We start from the raw sequence: 14377 nt of genomic DNA, 5'->3' as shown, positions 1-14377 counted from the left end.
TCACACGGAGGTGACTGTGGACAGGATGGATGCACAGCCTAGAAAGAGCACAGACCCTTTTATTTTCCTCCCCTAGCCACCATTTAAGCCATTTAATGTCTTTTAAAAACACATCATTCTGGAGCAAAGCTGCTTTCCTTTGTTGGATACGGAGTTATCTGACTCCTGCACATGGCATGTATGTATCTTCCAGCCTCTCCTCATCTCCTTTCCCTGCATGGAGCAGCTCTGTGGCTGGCTCTGTGTCGCTTTGCTGGCCACAGTGGTGTCTGGGCTATCTCACAGTTCCAGTGGATGTCAGAGATTGCCAGCCCAGCCTCTCCCAGCACACAGGCTGATGTGCTGTGTGACGCTGTGTGGTGCTAATCGCCGGGTTACCCCGCCAGACACGCTGTCCCCGTCTTTATGCACCAAGGGGTTTTTAATGGTTCTCCTTGTGCTCAGGCAGAAAAAGACCATTAGCAAAGTGACAGAAATTAATTTTTTCAATGAGGCTGCTTGGCACGCTGTTCAGGGCCGAGGAGCCCGAGTCTGCTGATTGCAGATGACTTAATTGCTTCTTTTCCAAAAGATAGGAGAGTTGAGACCCGTGGTGAAGTTTATTCTTGGTTTTTACTTTTCATTTGCACCAAAAGGTCTTTGTCAGCATTAGTGGGTATGTTCCCTGTGCTGTAAAACCCATGGCTAGGGCAGGTGAGGAGGAACACGCTGGAGGAAGGCTGTACCTGCCTGTGGATCAGTAACAAAAGGGTTGGAGAAACTGGGAAAGCTTCTGAGTACTGAGGATCTAAAGCAGAATTGGGCAGAGCAGCCCTAGATGATGACTTTTGTGCTCCCAGGAATTCAGCATCCTCCTTTCCTCACAGCTGTAATCCCCGCCCTGCTCTGTACTGCCACCTCATTTGCTTCATCACTCTCTTCTCACCTGGAAACAGAGGTCCCAGCCAGGCTGTGGTCTGTGGTGGAGCAGATCCTGGCGATGCAGAGGATCAGATAACTGCCAGTAACTGCGGTAACGCCGTTTGCAGGGGAGTCAGGCAGGGGAAGCCTAAAAACGCAGAGAGCGGTTACGGGGGCTGCGCCTAACGGCAGCCCTGAGCTCGCTCCGCTTCTGTGGTATCACCCGAGGCCATCAACACCCACCGCTCCCATCCTTGGCAGCCTCCCCTGAGGGTCCCCCGCAGCCCCCTGGCCCCGGGTGGGTCACACAGCCCCTACTACTGTGGGGTATAAATAGACCTCGTCGCTCTCCCTGGTCTTTCATTTGAAAGAAGAAGAGGAAGCGAAACAGAGAAGGGGGTGAAGTGGTAGAGCTGTGCAGTCTCCTGGCTGTTTGAGAGGAGCTTCTCTTGGTGGCTTCTCCACACCCCCCTTGCTATTTATACCACTTCTAACCTGAAATAAATGCTCTTTGTGAGTAATTACCAGAAGCTTTGCCTTCCCCACAGCTCTGCATTGGCTGGTACTCTGTGCTAGCTAACCCTGCGGGTACGTGCCTGCTATCGCTGAGAGACATCTGTTCTTTGCTGCTTTGGGGATGCTGGTGTGGACAGGAGCTCTTCAGGTGGCATTGCTCCGTAGCAAAAGGCGTGAGCTCACTTCGCCTTTGCACCTCCATCCTCTCAATCCTTCCCTTTGCCTTCATTTCCTCATCTCTCTGTGAAAGGATGTGACTTTGTTAAGCCCCAGCAGAGCCTGTCACCCCCCAGTTAGCAGGAACTGTCTCTGGTGGTCTTTTTAGCCTTATCTTTCCCTTCCATCTTAACTGACTCTGGTTAATCTTCTGGGCTTCCCTCCTGTGCTCACCAGCCAGGTCCAGGTGTGTGGAGCCTTTCCAGCCTCCCGACCCTGGTGTGCCCCAGAGTGGTTTAACTGTTGGAGTACCTCCTGCTGCCTTCTCTGAAAACCACTGGCTGGGCCTGTGGGGATTTGTTATGATCCTTGGGAAGCTGCAGTGGAAATCAGTGCGTTTTCTTCTGCGAGCTGCTGCTCCATCCCTTTGCTTATAGCTTTTGGCCTTTTTTTTTTTTCTTTTTTTTGGTGCTTCCATCTGTAAGGGATTCCAGGCTGGGCTTTTAAGGATAAGGCAGTGGATCAGCTAACGCTGTATTTATGATGATGTACTTTTCACCTCTGAAATTTATATTGACTTGGGGCCCCGAGCGCAGAGCTGCTCTTCAGGCAGGGCTCTAGATTGCACAACGGCGGCGCGGGTATGTCAACAATTTATTCTAATCCCTTGCCGAGTTCCCAAACCTCCAGCCCTTCGCTCTGTTTCGACATGCTTGCTGCTGACTGGAGGCAAAGTTGCAGATGGGACCAGGTTGGAAAAAACAACCCTGTTTGCGAAACACCCTGTAAATCCCCGGGGAAGTACAGGCGACGGGCGGGTGCTGCGGGGCAGGATGCTATCAGCTGTCCTCAGGGTATGTCGAGCCACCTGAGCTGCTAGTGGGACCCTGGCTGTAGCAGGCTCTGATGACTTACTGTAAGCAATGGGGCTGGGAAGGCTCCTTGGAGCATCTGGGGTTATTTTCTGCCCGATGCTCAGTAGTTCTTGCTGAGGGCAGCTGTGAACTCGGAGCTGAAGCACATTCAGTTCCTCGGGCTGAGCGTCTGGCACGGCTCAGTCTGCGGCAGCCTGACCCCATCCCTCCTGGGCTGCCTCAGATGTGAACAGAGGTGTGCCTGCTCCACTGTGCCCTAATCCCTGTGGCATTTGATAGCCCTGGGAAGGAAGCTGGCTGAGTGGAGGGTGGCAGGGGAGAGAATTGCCAGGAAAGTCATGGCTGTGGTATAAATCACACCTGGGCGATCCCATAAGGAAAACTCCTGTGGCTGCCTTGGCTGGGTGCGTGGTTCTTGTGGGGGGCGGCTGCAGAGCATCCCTGGGAGCTCAGGTCGAGCATGCTGCCCATGACCAGCTCCATAGCCAGGTGCCCTCTGGCATGGGGCACAGGCTCTGCTCTGGCTGTATCCCCGTTTCTGGTTCCTGCTCTGTTTGCCAGCAGCGACTCACCATCGGCAGCAGGATCCTGGATGGAAGATGGATCCTCTTGAACACCACACCACAGAGTCATGCCTGCCTGACACTCAGTAACACTTCTGTCTCCCATTTGCAGTGCCCAATGGAATAAACCATTCCCCCCCAACGCTGAATGGGGCACCATCCCCACCCCAGAGGTTTAGCAATGGTCCTTCCTCCTCCTCTTCCTCCTCACTGACGAACCAGCAGCTCCCAGCTACATGCGGCGCCCGGCAGCTCAGCAAGCTGAAGCGTTTCCTCACTACCCTGCAGCAGTTTGGCAACGACATTTCACCAGAAATTGGAGAGAAGGTCCGGACCCTTGTCCTGGCACTCGTGGTAAGCCCCATGTGCTGTCCTGGGACACCTTCCTTTTGCCAGACCACTCGTGTTGGCAGGTGCACAGAGTGACTAGTAGAAATGCTGTGTGAGCCCGTATCACAGACTGACAGAATCATGGGGGATGCAAGGGACCTCCAGAGATCACAGAGTCCAACCCCCTGCCAAAGCAGGGTCCCTAGGACAGGGCACACAGGTCGGTGTCCAGACGGGGCTGGAATCTCTCCAGAGAAGGAGACTCCACACCCCCTGGGCAGCCTGTCCCAGGGCTCCCTCACCCTCGCTGGGAAGAAGTTCTTCCCCATATTGGTGTGGAACTCCCTGTGCTCCAACTTGAGGCCAACGCCCCTTGTCCTGTCCTCACAGACACTGAGAAGAGGCTGGCCATTTCCCCTGGTGTCCCACCCTTCAGCTATTGATAACCATTGATCAGATCCCCTCTCAGGCTTCTTTTCTCCAGGCTGAACAGCCCCAGCTCACTCAGCCTTTCCTCATAGGGGAGATGCTCCAGGCCTTTAATCATCTTCGTAGCCTCCACTGGACTCTCTCCAGGAGATCCCTGTCTTTTGTCATACCAGGGAGCCCAGAACTGGACACAACACTCCCGGTGGGGCCTGACCAGGGCAGAGTAGAGGGGGAGGATCACCTCCTTTGACCTGCTGACAACACTCTGATGCCCCTCAGGATCCCATTGGACCTTTTAGCCACGCAGGCACTGCTGTCTCATGGCCAACCTGTCACCCACCATACTCCAGCCCGAGGCCCTGGGGTGCAGCACCGTGCTGCCTGCCAGCCACACTCCAGTGCAGCACCCAGCGCTGCTCCCGAGCTGAGCTCTGCAATTTGGGGTTTCTCTGGGGACTTGGCTTGTCATGGCCTTGGGGGTTTCACAGAGTGTGAGCACTGGAGGCAAAATGTTTATAGGGCTGAGGAAGGGAAGTGTAGACACCTCCATGGCAATGGGTGGTACCATAGCTGTGTGGTCCAGCTCCTCTGGCTGTCCTTCTCACCACTGATGTCAGGAATTGCTGCTGGGATGGGATTCGTACCTGCAGGTTTATAAAATGCTCCCAGGGAGCACCCAGCCTGAGCACAGGTGATGCAGGGTGCCAGTAGGGTGAGCAGTGGTGACTTTGTGGGTGGATTATCTGAGGTGAGCTGAAAGGGAGGAAGGAGGAGAGGAAGACATGCAACTCTGAGCAGCTGGAACTGCTGCTGGCTCCCTGCAGCCTGCCCTCAACACCCTGGCCAGGGTGCTGGTGATGCCAGCTGGGTTCTATTGCTGCTTGGAGCCAGACTCTGCCTCCCAGCCCTGGAGCTGGGAGGGTGCTGGGCTGGGAGCACCTGGCTGTGCATGGTGTTCACCCCTTGCCTAGTGCAGCTTTTCCATTCTCTTGAGTCTTTTTGGCTGTGTTAGGCAGGATCTGATGCAAACATTGTCAGTCCTGTAGTGGCAGATGCTGTCTCCCTTCCAGTTCTGTTCATTTGGAGCTGTTTCCCCTGTATCTAAAAATAAGAACAAATTGTCATTTCACTTCTTAATCCCTTTTCTCAGAACTCAACGGTGACAATCGAGGAATTTCACTGCAAGCTGCAGGAGGCGACGAATTTCCCCCTCCGGCCGTTTGTGATCCCCTTTCTGAAGGTGAGAGGGAGCTGGTGGGGCTTGCTGAACACCCGGTGTGCCGCTCTGTGCCGCTTGGCAGCGTGTCCTTGCTGGGAAGGCGCCCGTTTCAGACACCACCGCAGTTTTGTTGAAGTCCAAGACAGACTCTGCACACAGACCATGGCGCTGGCTGTGTGGGACTGGCTTGTGGAAAGCTAACATGATAACGAGTGGCACATATGGCCTGTGTGTTGGGGGTAACGGGGACAAACTGAGCTCCGTGCTGCAGCTCCTGATCCAATAATCTGATGTGCAGATCTGAGAACATTTGAAGTGTTGGTGTATGGAGTGTGTTTAGGGTGGTTGGGCACTGGCAGCACAGAGCGGCTCACGTGGCACCTGGGTTTTGGGTGTCCATGTCAGGGCATCCTAACTGCAGCTACACTGGACAGTGCACCAGGAGCGGGAGGATCCTGAGTGGGAGCTGTGGGTGCTGGGTGTTACTACCCTGAGGGATTAACATGTGTGGAGCAAACCTTCTGTGTAAACCAGAGCCATGTTTGTTTTCCAGGCCAACCTCCCACTGCTGCAGAGAGAGCTGCTGCACTGCGCCCGGGCTGCCAAGCAGACGCCCTCCCAGTACCTGGCACAACACGAGCACATCCTGCTGAACACAAACACCACGTCTCCCGCTGACTCCTCTGAGCTGCTGATCGAGGTCAATGGGAATGGGAAGAGGCACAGTCCAGACAGGTAAAAACAGCTTTCATAGCTCTGCTGAGTTCTTGAAGCAGTGATTTTGTGTTCCACCTTTGCCGGTGTAAAGCTTCAAGCAGCATTCAGGGCTAAACCATAGGACCTTGTCACTCCCCACAACTCTTCTGGCTGTTAATAAAACATTGTTGATTGCTCTTCCTGCTCTGCAGATGCAGGTTGGGATCCTTTTTGAGGCAGGCTCTGTCCCAGGAGGGCTTGCTGGGGAGCTGAGCGGCCCTCCACCTCCCCGGGTGGCGAGCGGAGGAGCTGTCGGGACTGGGAAGGATGCAGTTCGTTTTCACCACTTTTTATTCCAAGTTAAAAGTTGTTATGTAATTATGTGGAGCACGCTTCAAATTTATAAAAACTGTGAAATTTTAATTCAGTCATGCTCAGAGAGATGAATCACAGCACTTGGGCATCTCAGGCTTTTTGCTTGCACAGGGTCATTTCATGGATTAGTTTGGAAGTTGAGCATGTTTGGTTTAGCTCCCCGTTTTTGCCCCCTGGTAAAATCCTTACTGCCCAAACTGCTGCTTCAAAACATGCAGCTTTCCCTGTCTGAGTATGCTCATGCAGTGCTAATGGGTACCTCTGTCTGCCCGTGTGGTTGCAGGAGGGAAGAGAACAGCTTTGAGAGGGAGCCGCTGCCGACCGAGCCTCCGGCCAAGAGGGTTTGCACCATCAGCCCTGCGCCCCGGCACAGCCCTGCCCTCACGATCCCGCTGATGAACCCCGGAGGGCAGTTCCACCCCACCCCCCCACCCCTCCAGCACTACACCTTGGAAGATATCGCGACCTCCCACCTCTACAGGGACCCCAGCAAGATGCTGGAGCATAGAGAGATTCGGGACAGGCACGGCAGCCTTGGTGAGGAAGCCTGGGGGAGCTGTGAAGTCCCATGGCTGAGCTCCAGCGTTGCTCCTTGCTCAGCAGTCTAACGCTGGGGACATCCTCAGCAGAGATTTTGGAGGGAATTCAGAGGAAAAAAATGACTGTGGGAGGTTACAAGTGGGAAGATGGAGGGTTTGTGTTTCCCTGTATGCATGTAAAGGCTGAGGAGGCTGAGGATGAGGAGGAAGGACCTGGTGTGTGAGCTGAGTGTAGCCAGCCCAGCAGGCAAGGCTGGAGGGCAGGGAAATGGCAATGAACCTTTCCAGGATCACTGAAACGGGAGAGCAGAGCCTGAACCCCACCTTATGTTCCCTCAGGGTGAGAAGTGCACTCTGTGTTCCTATCAGGACACCCCAAACCACAAGCTCTGAGCTCCCCTGGGATTGTAACAAGGGAACTGGCTCCCTGGGCAGGTCAGATCTAGGCCCATGAGTGGAGTGTAGCACTTGGAGACAGTGACACGGGCAAGGATAAAAACACTGGCGTGGAACTGCCCCTGTAGAGCCACCTCCTTGGGATGTGTTTGATAATCCCAGCTATACGTAGCTCTTTATCACTGCTTTGGGGCCACCTTCCCTCTCCAGTGCCGAGAGCGCTCGGCTCAGCTGATGGCTCTTGTGGCTGTGGTTTGCTGCAGGTCTGAACGGAGGATACCAGGACGAGCTGGTGGACCATCGCCTAACGGAGAGAGAGTGGGCTGACGAGTGGAAGCATCTCGATCACGTAAGGAGTGGCAGGAGGTGTGGGAAGCTCTGTGGGATTTGGCAACCCCGCGCTCCACCTGCTCCAGTCTTGTTTTCTTGGTGGTGGTTTCATACCCGGCTTTCCTAGTGGTGTGTAGAGGACCAAACCATGGCAGGAAGGTGGATGGGGTGGGAGCAGGTAGGAGCAGTAGCCCTTTCCTGGCAGGTTTTCTTTGCCCATGGTCAGTGGAGGCCAAAATCACTCTGGACAAAGTGTCTGGAGCTGAGGAGTTTCTTGTTCTGCCCTGGCTGCCTGAGCACCCAGACCCAGCCTGGTCCCGACCCAGGGCTTTTCCACAGCAGCCCAGGCCAGCGCCAGACTGACAAGTGTACAGATGTGCTATGTGCAGCAGGGATGTGGAGTTTACACGCTAAGTAAACCCATTGTTACCCTTTAAAGACTTCCTCTCCTGGGCTGCCAGCCCTCCATGGGCCTCAACTCAGTACCGGCAGCAAGACCTGGTGCTGCTGGCAGACTGGCTGCTGTCTGGCCTTTCCCTCTGAACAAGGCTGCTCACCCAACTGCCGCACTGGAGTCTCTCCCCCAGAGAGGTGGGATGGAAATTCAACTTGGATCACAAATACGTGCTTGGTTGTGCTCTGAAGCTGCTGTTCTGAGGGGTGGTGTGGAGCAGAGGCTCTGTAGCTGAGTATTTGTGAGTTGGGATGGCACTGTGGAGAGCTGGCACCGGGATCACAGCCTGTGCACCCTGTTCCCATAGCAGAGTGGTGGGTCTGCCCCGCTTCCTTTAGGCACATGGCCCTAAACCTCAGTGGGTTTCATTGGTAAGGCTGCACCTCAAGTGCTGGGTTCAGTTTTGGGCCTCTCACTACAAGAAAGACATTGAGGTCCTAGAGTGTGTCCAGAGAAGGGCAACCAGGCTGGGGAAGGGGCTGGAGAGGTAACCTTACAAGGAGCGGTTGCGGGAGCTGGGGGTGTTCAGCCTGGAGAAGAGGAGGCTGAGGGGAGACCTTATCACCACCTACACTGACCTGACAGGAGGGTGTAGAGAGGTGGGCGATGGTCTCTTCACCCAAGCAACAGGTGATAGAACAAGGTGAAATGGCCTGAAGCTGCACCAGGGCAGGGTCAGATCAGACACAAGGAAAAAGTTCTTCACCAGAAGGGTTATCGGGCACTGGAACAGGCTGCCCAAGTTGGGGGGTGAGTCACCAACCCTGGGTGTGTTTAACAGACAAAGGTAGATAAGGTGCTCAGGGATATGGGTTAGTAGGGTTGGACTTGATGATCTCAAAGTTCTTTTCCAACCTGGTGATTCTGGGTGCCCACAGCCCTTGGGGCAGATGGTATCACCTCTGTCCCAGCTGGTGCTGCTCAGCATCCTGCTGCACCCCGTGGGTACGGGACCCAACTTACCTGCATGTTTACATACTGCTTCATCCAAAATACCCTGCTTGGAGCCCCTTCCTGTGAAGGGACCTCACATTCCATCTTCCTGGGGTGGTCCCTGTGGTACCTCCGATGAGAAGCTCCAGAGATGACCTCGTGAGCAGGCAGCAGGACTGAAACACGTTCCTCCCTGCAGGCGCTGAACTGCATCATGGAGATGGTGGAGAAAACCCGGCGCTCGATGGCCGTGCTGCGGCGCTGCCAGGAGGCCGACCGCGAGGAGCTCAACTACTGGAAGCGGCGGTGCAGCGAGACGGCGGAGCCGCGCAAGGCGGGCAGCGAGCTCATCTCCAGGCAGCACAGCCCCAGCAGCTCCGACTCCATCGGCAGCGGTAAGCGAGGGCTGGGCATGCGGTGCCGGGACCCTTCCGAGTAGGTGTCTAGTTACGGTGAAGCTACATTAGGCATGAAGTGATGAGAATATATTCAAATTAGAGTATAAATTAAGTGCTTAAGCGGCGTGTAGCTGTTAGCTGCAAAGCTTTGAGGAGAGAAAAAGTTCTTGGACATGTGGAAGCTCCTGGAAGCGCGTTCACTGGTGGCTGAAGGCACCTCTGAGCAGCAGCAGCACCTTCTGCTGGTGCAGAAGAGCGTCTTCCTCATCACTTGCTGCCCAAATGGAGCCAAGTTCATTCAAAGCTGAGGAACCGGGGGCGTAAAACGCAGGAGAGGGTGGTTGGTTCCACCCCTCTTCCCCTCCCAGTCTGTCTTGCCTAAAGGATTTAAATGCCAAGGTCTACTAATTCTAAAAATACCAAAGGCTGCTCTGAGTGTGAGAGCTGCTACCTGAGTTCTTCCTTCTATTTCTGTATCGTGAGTCAGTGTACCTAGATAAAAGCTGATTGGTTTGCTCCCCCAGCATTCGGGGGGGTTGACCCTGCACAAAAAACCAAGTCTAAGATGCTGGTTTTGTGCTTTTGGAAGTAATTCTAATTTCCATCCAAACAAATATGCTGCGAATGAAATGCAGGGAAAACCCCCGCCCTGATCATTCGACAATAAAGAATGGATGTTGTCTGACAATAAATGTCAAATTAGAAATCCCAATTTGATTTATATTCCACTTGTTTGTATACAAAATAGAATGAATCCTCCTCAGTGTCAATAAGAAACATCCAAACCAGAGCCCAGCCCGGATTTAGCTGCAGTGAAACAAGCTTTGATAGTTCCTGGATAGCACGAATGAGTATTTCCTGGGAAAACAATAACAAGAGCAGAAGGAACTCAGACAGAATCATTAACCTGAGTTCATGGAAACCAAGTGCCCGCAGCTCCAGCTGTAACTGCAGAGCACCAGTGATGACACCAGAGCAGCACTGGTGATGACACTGAGCCCAGCCACCCCTTCACCCTTCCATCACTCCCAACACACTGAAATAGAGACTTACAGCCCTGGGTTAAAGGTTTATTTGTTTTATGAATTGGGAATGTTATTGCTGCTTGAGGGGTACAGGGGCATGTACACGCATCTCTCCCCATGAGGTCTTGCAGGACAGTTCATCTGTCAGTTCAAGTCCTTGTGTTGCCCTGGGAGTGGAAAGAGCCACGTTTAACATGAGCCACCGGTCAGACAGATCGGTGCTCAAAGTGGCTGGACAGTGCAGATGTCTGATAACATTTATTTATAAGCAGTGCCTGTTATTACAGAGTACCAGGAGATGGAAATGGGTTATACAAGGTCATAAATTATGCAAGGCACTAATTAAATGTTGTTATTTATCATCTGAGTGTTTGATGAATGGCTTCAACTATAGGAACCCTCTGCTTTGAGTTTTAGCTGGTTGATTCTCCCCTGCCCTGCGATGTGCCAAGGTACTGCCAGGCACTGAAGCAGCAGCTGGGGGAGACGAGGCTTTCCAACCTTTCCTGTGTCCCTCATTCCAACAGATTCCTTGCGGGAGTTCAGCAGCAGGTCGGGAACGGGCTACGTCACTGAAGAGATCTGGAAGAAAGCTGGTAAGTGTTTGCTGGAAACCTCGGCGAGGGGTTCAGCCGGCTGAGCCGGGGTAAACACAGGCACCGCGGATTGACTCCGCGGGAACAGGAGAAGCCCAGCTGCCGGAGCGCCCCGGGATGTGCACATCTGGTGACCAACGCCCCCAGCCTGGGCTTGCCAAAGGGCTCTGCTCCTCCTGTAGGACTCCAGTGGGGATCCCCTGGGGCTGAGCCCAGCCTCACCGCTCCCAGGAGCGGCTGTGGTGCCAGCGCTGACTGTGACCCGCGCGGGTGCCTCAGCCACAGGGAACATGCCACTATGTGTGGGTGTCTCTGAGACACCTCGGGCAGGTGGGTGAAGCTGCTCTTTTCTTCCAGAAGAAGCCGTGAACGAGGTGAAGCGCCAGGCCATGTCGGAGGTGCAGAAGGCAGTGGCGGAGGCCGAGCAGAAGGCCTTTGAGATGATCGCTTCCGAGAGGGCGCGGATGGAGCAGACCATCGCGGATGCCAAGCGCCAGGCCACCGAGGATGCTTTCTTAGTGATAAATGAACAGGAGGAGTCTACAGAGGTAAGCTGCCAGAGGGCATCCTAGTTCAAAGGTTCTCAAAGCCTCCAGTTCCTGCCAGCAGCCACTTGGAGCCTGCAGGTCCCTGATCAATAGCTAAAGGTGTGCACTGATACCACAAAAAAACCCCTTTTGCTTTTGATTGTGCTGGTAGGGAATTGGCCTAAATGGTGCCTGCAGCACCGCTGGGCACCATGAGCCATCCCCAGAGTAACAACCAGGATTTCCTGGGATAGAGGGAAGCATGGAAGCAAATGGACAGGATGCTGGGAGGTGCAGCTCTCTGTTTGGCCCACAAATCTGCCGTTGTGGGGTACTTGATCTGGGCAGAGAAGGATTTGCTGTCTGTGGGCTTTAAAGTAGTGCAAGATAGACCAGGCTGCAGGTGAAGGTATGTGTGCCCCACAATTCATACAGTACCCCACAGTCTGTACCATGTCCCACAGTCTGTACTGTGCCCGGTGTCAGCGCAGACCAGCCTGGCCCATGCACGTTGTCTTGGATCTCATGGTTTCTGTGGCTGCTGAAGCCCAGGCAGCACGTGGCTGCCTTCCCACTCAGAAAGGAGCTCCCTGCACCTCTCACTGCGCCATTGCCATGTATATGGGGACTGGTGGGAAGCATGTGTGCAGGGCGGCTGTCCCCACGTTCCAGAAAGCCTCCTAACACCTAGTGAGGCATTTGCAGGATGACCTTTGTCACCTGCTGAATGGGTGTCTTGGAGTGTTTCTTTCTGCTCTTCAATCATTCATTACCTGCACTGTTGCTTTAACTGGAAACTCACTGTGGTCAGCTGAGGGGATTCCAGAGAGTTGTGTGACTAAATCCTGGGCCACATGTCCTGTCCAGGTGCAGTTTGCTTCTTGGTTTGGTTTCTCTGCACGAGTACCAGAGCAGAGGCTTTGTTTCTGCTGAGCAAAAAAGAGACCAGGGAGTTGACATCCCCTAGGACTGCGTGGGCAGCAAATCCATTTCCCTTCTCCTGGGGGGTGGCCGCCCACCCTGCTGGGCTCGGGACACTCTGCTGCTGGCACCCCCCTGCATGGCAGGAGCCCTCTAAACGTGAGGTGGTGGTACAGGGAAGTGTGTCTGTGCTGCTTCCCAATGAAAATGATGAAGGATGAATGCACCAGGCAGTGAACACATGATGGGAGCGGGTGGAACTGCTTGGGAAGGTGTGGAAGAAACCAGGCAGGTTGAGGGGAATACTAGAGGAGTCCTGCTCCCCTGGCTGTTGCAGGGAGTGGTGTGGGACCTCAGGAGCAGCCCAGCATCCCCCTGCCAGCGTGGCCCTGTCTCCCTGGCACCCAGAGCTCTTCCCTAAAGGCCATGTGAAAAGCTGTCACGTAACCTGGCACACCAAGTAACCTCTGAAATACGGTTTAAAACTGCCCCTCGAACTGTAAACAGCTGTAATGCAGTGACCCAGTTTTCCAAGGGGCCTCGGTGGGGTTGGGGGTGGTTTTGGTGGTGCATCCTGCTTGTCTCAGGAGACTGAGGAGCCTCGGACATACGCTGGCTCTGGAGCAGCGCGCTCCCACCCAGCCACCTTAGTGCTTTGCTGCCTGTAAATCGTCACCAGGAGCTCTGGTGCAGACCCCAGGAGCAGGGAATCCCCACCACCTTTCCCCATAACAGGGCTCATTGGACGCAGGTCAGTGTCTCCCACCACCTCAATTTCTCTGCTTCAGCAGCTTGTGGCAGGAGAAGCCAAAGGTGCCCAGTTTTCAGGATCTGAGGCGTGGAGGTTCCCTCCCCACAGCTGAACTTGTCCTCCCAGCACACCATGGCTAACACAGGTCCAGCTGCAGCAAGCAAATCCTCCTGCCCTCCTCCTCCTCGGAGCAGCTGCGGCCGCAGCTCCCAGCGCTGGCCCCTTGCCCCTGCGCTCAGAAGGAAGCGGTGGCACGCCGTGAGCCCACCAGCTGACGCCTCTCCCGGCAGCCGGAGGGGCTTTGCTCCGCTTCCAGATTGAAGCTGGGGCTCTGGCAGTGCTTCCACCTGGCTGGGAGGCTTTCAAATGAGCTTTTTCTTTTCCAAATTAGCCTGCTCTGACCTCTTGTGCAGCTAGGCAGGGTGCAAAGCAAATGGTGCCTGTGCAGCACGCTGTAATCCCTGCGGAGAGCACTTGGCTGGGAGCGATACCAAAATAGAGCTGATTAAAACAGGAAATAAAAAGCCCAAATAGCAGCATCTGCAGCCTGGTTTTTAGTCCCTGCCTGCTGCTTCCTCTCTGCGTTTGGGTGGATCTAGGGGAAAGGATGTGACCGGTGCAGTCTGGCAGGCAGTTTTGGGCAGCGCAGAGGAGCGGGGGTTAGTACCCTTGGCAGAGGGCTGTGGAATAGCAAGAATTAACAGACTGCTCGTTTTTAATATCACTCAGTCTGGGCCAGAGGGGGATGAACAGTCCCCTCCAGAGCTGTCAGGTCAGCGCTGCCCGGCAGCTGATGGAAGCTAAGCCCGTTTTAAAGCGCGTTGTCTTTGGTCTTGCAGAGCTGCTGGAACTGCGGTCGCAAAGCCAGCGAGACCTGCAGCGGCTGCAACATCGCCCGGTACTGCGGCTCCTTCTGCCAGCACAAGGACTGGGAGAGGCACCACCGGATCTGCGGCCAAGGCCTGCACGGCCAGAGCAAGCCGCTGGCTCTGCCCATGGGCCGGTCGGCCGCCGCTGCCAAGAGCCTTGAGGGCGTGCCCAGCCCGGCCCTGGAGAAGACTTCGGCGACCACCTCCCGCTCCTCCACGCCGGCATCCGTGACAGCAATAGACACGAACGGGCTCTAAAAGGGAAGTTTTGGGTCAGTTTGATTCGTTTCCCTGGGTGGGGGTTTAAGCCTGGAAAGAAAACAAAGGATCCCACAGCAGCTTGTATCACTTGACACATTTGACGCATCGCCGCCTCCTCAGCGTGACCCTGGGGCTTTGCTGGCTCCTTCTGCCTTTCTTCCTTCGTGGCTCAGGAAGAACTGAGGCCGGCCTGGCCCGTGGCACCTGCGTGCCCATCTCTCTGCAGGGAGCAACCAGAGCTTCGCTCAGGACCCGGTGCAGGCCAGGGATACCTAGACTCAGTGGAGAGCACTGCCAGTGCATGCAGGAGAGGCTGAG

At 54.8% G+C, this 14377-nt stretch overlaps 1 protein-coding gene across 1 annotated transcript in view; it reads left to right on the top strand.

Annotated features, from left to right (window-relative positions):
• The window catches only part of CBFA2T2 (CBFA2/RUNX1 partner transcriptional co-repressor 2), a gene marked incomplete at its 3' end in the record, with an annotated part of 68640 nt that extends 54584 nt beyond the window's left edge, over nt 1–14056 (top strand). The window contains exons 3-11 of the mRNA XM_084271417.1: nt 3123–3364; nt 4920–5009; nt 5542–5723; nt 6343–6596; nt 7258–7343; nt 8911–9106; nt 10662–10730; nt 11088–11278; nt 13769–14056. Coding sequence (XP_084127543.1) covers nt 3123–3364; nt 4920–5009; nt 5542–5723; nt 6343–6596; nt 7258–7343; nt 8911–9106; nt 10662–10730; nt 11088–11278; nt 13769–14056 — 1598 coding nt within the window. The remainder of the gene's footprint in view (nt 1–3122; nt 3365–4919; nt 5010–5541; nt 5724–6342; nt 6597–7257; nt 7344–8910; nt 9107–10661; nt 10731–11087; nt 11279–13768) is intronic.
• Between the last annotated feature and the right edge of the window lie 321 nt (nt 14057–14377).

This window comes from Gallinula chloropus (genome assembly GCF_964237585.1).
Source record: "Gallinula chloropus genome assembly, chromosome: 16".
Classification (NCBI taxonomy): domain Eukaryota; kingdom Metazoa; phylum Chordata; class Aves; order Gruiformes; family Rallidae; genus Gallinula; species Gallinula chloropus.
Note: the sequence above shows the minus strand (reverse complement) of the source record. Positions and strands in the feature narration are given on the sequence as shown.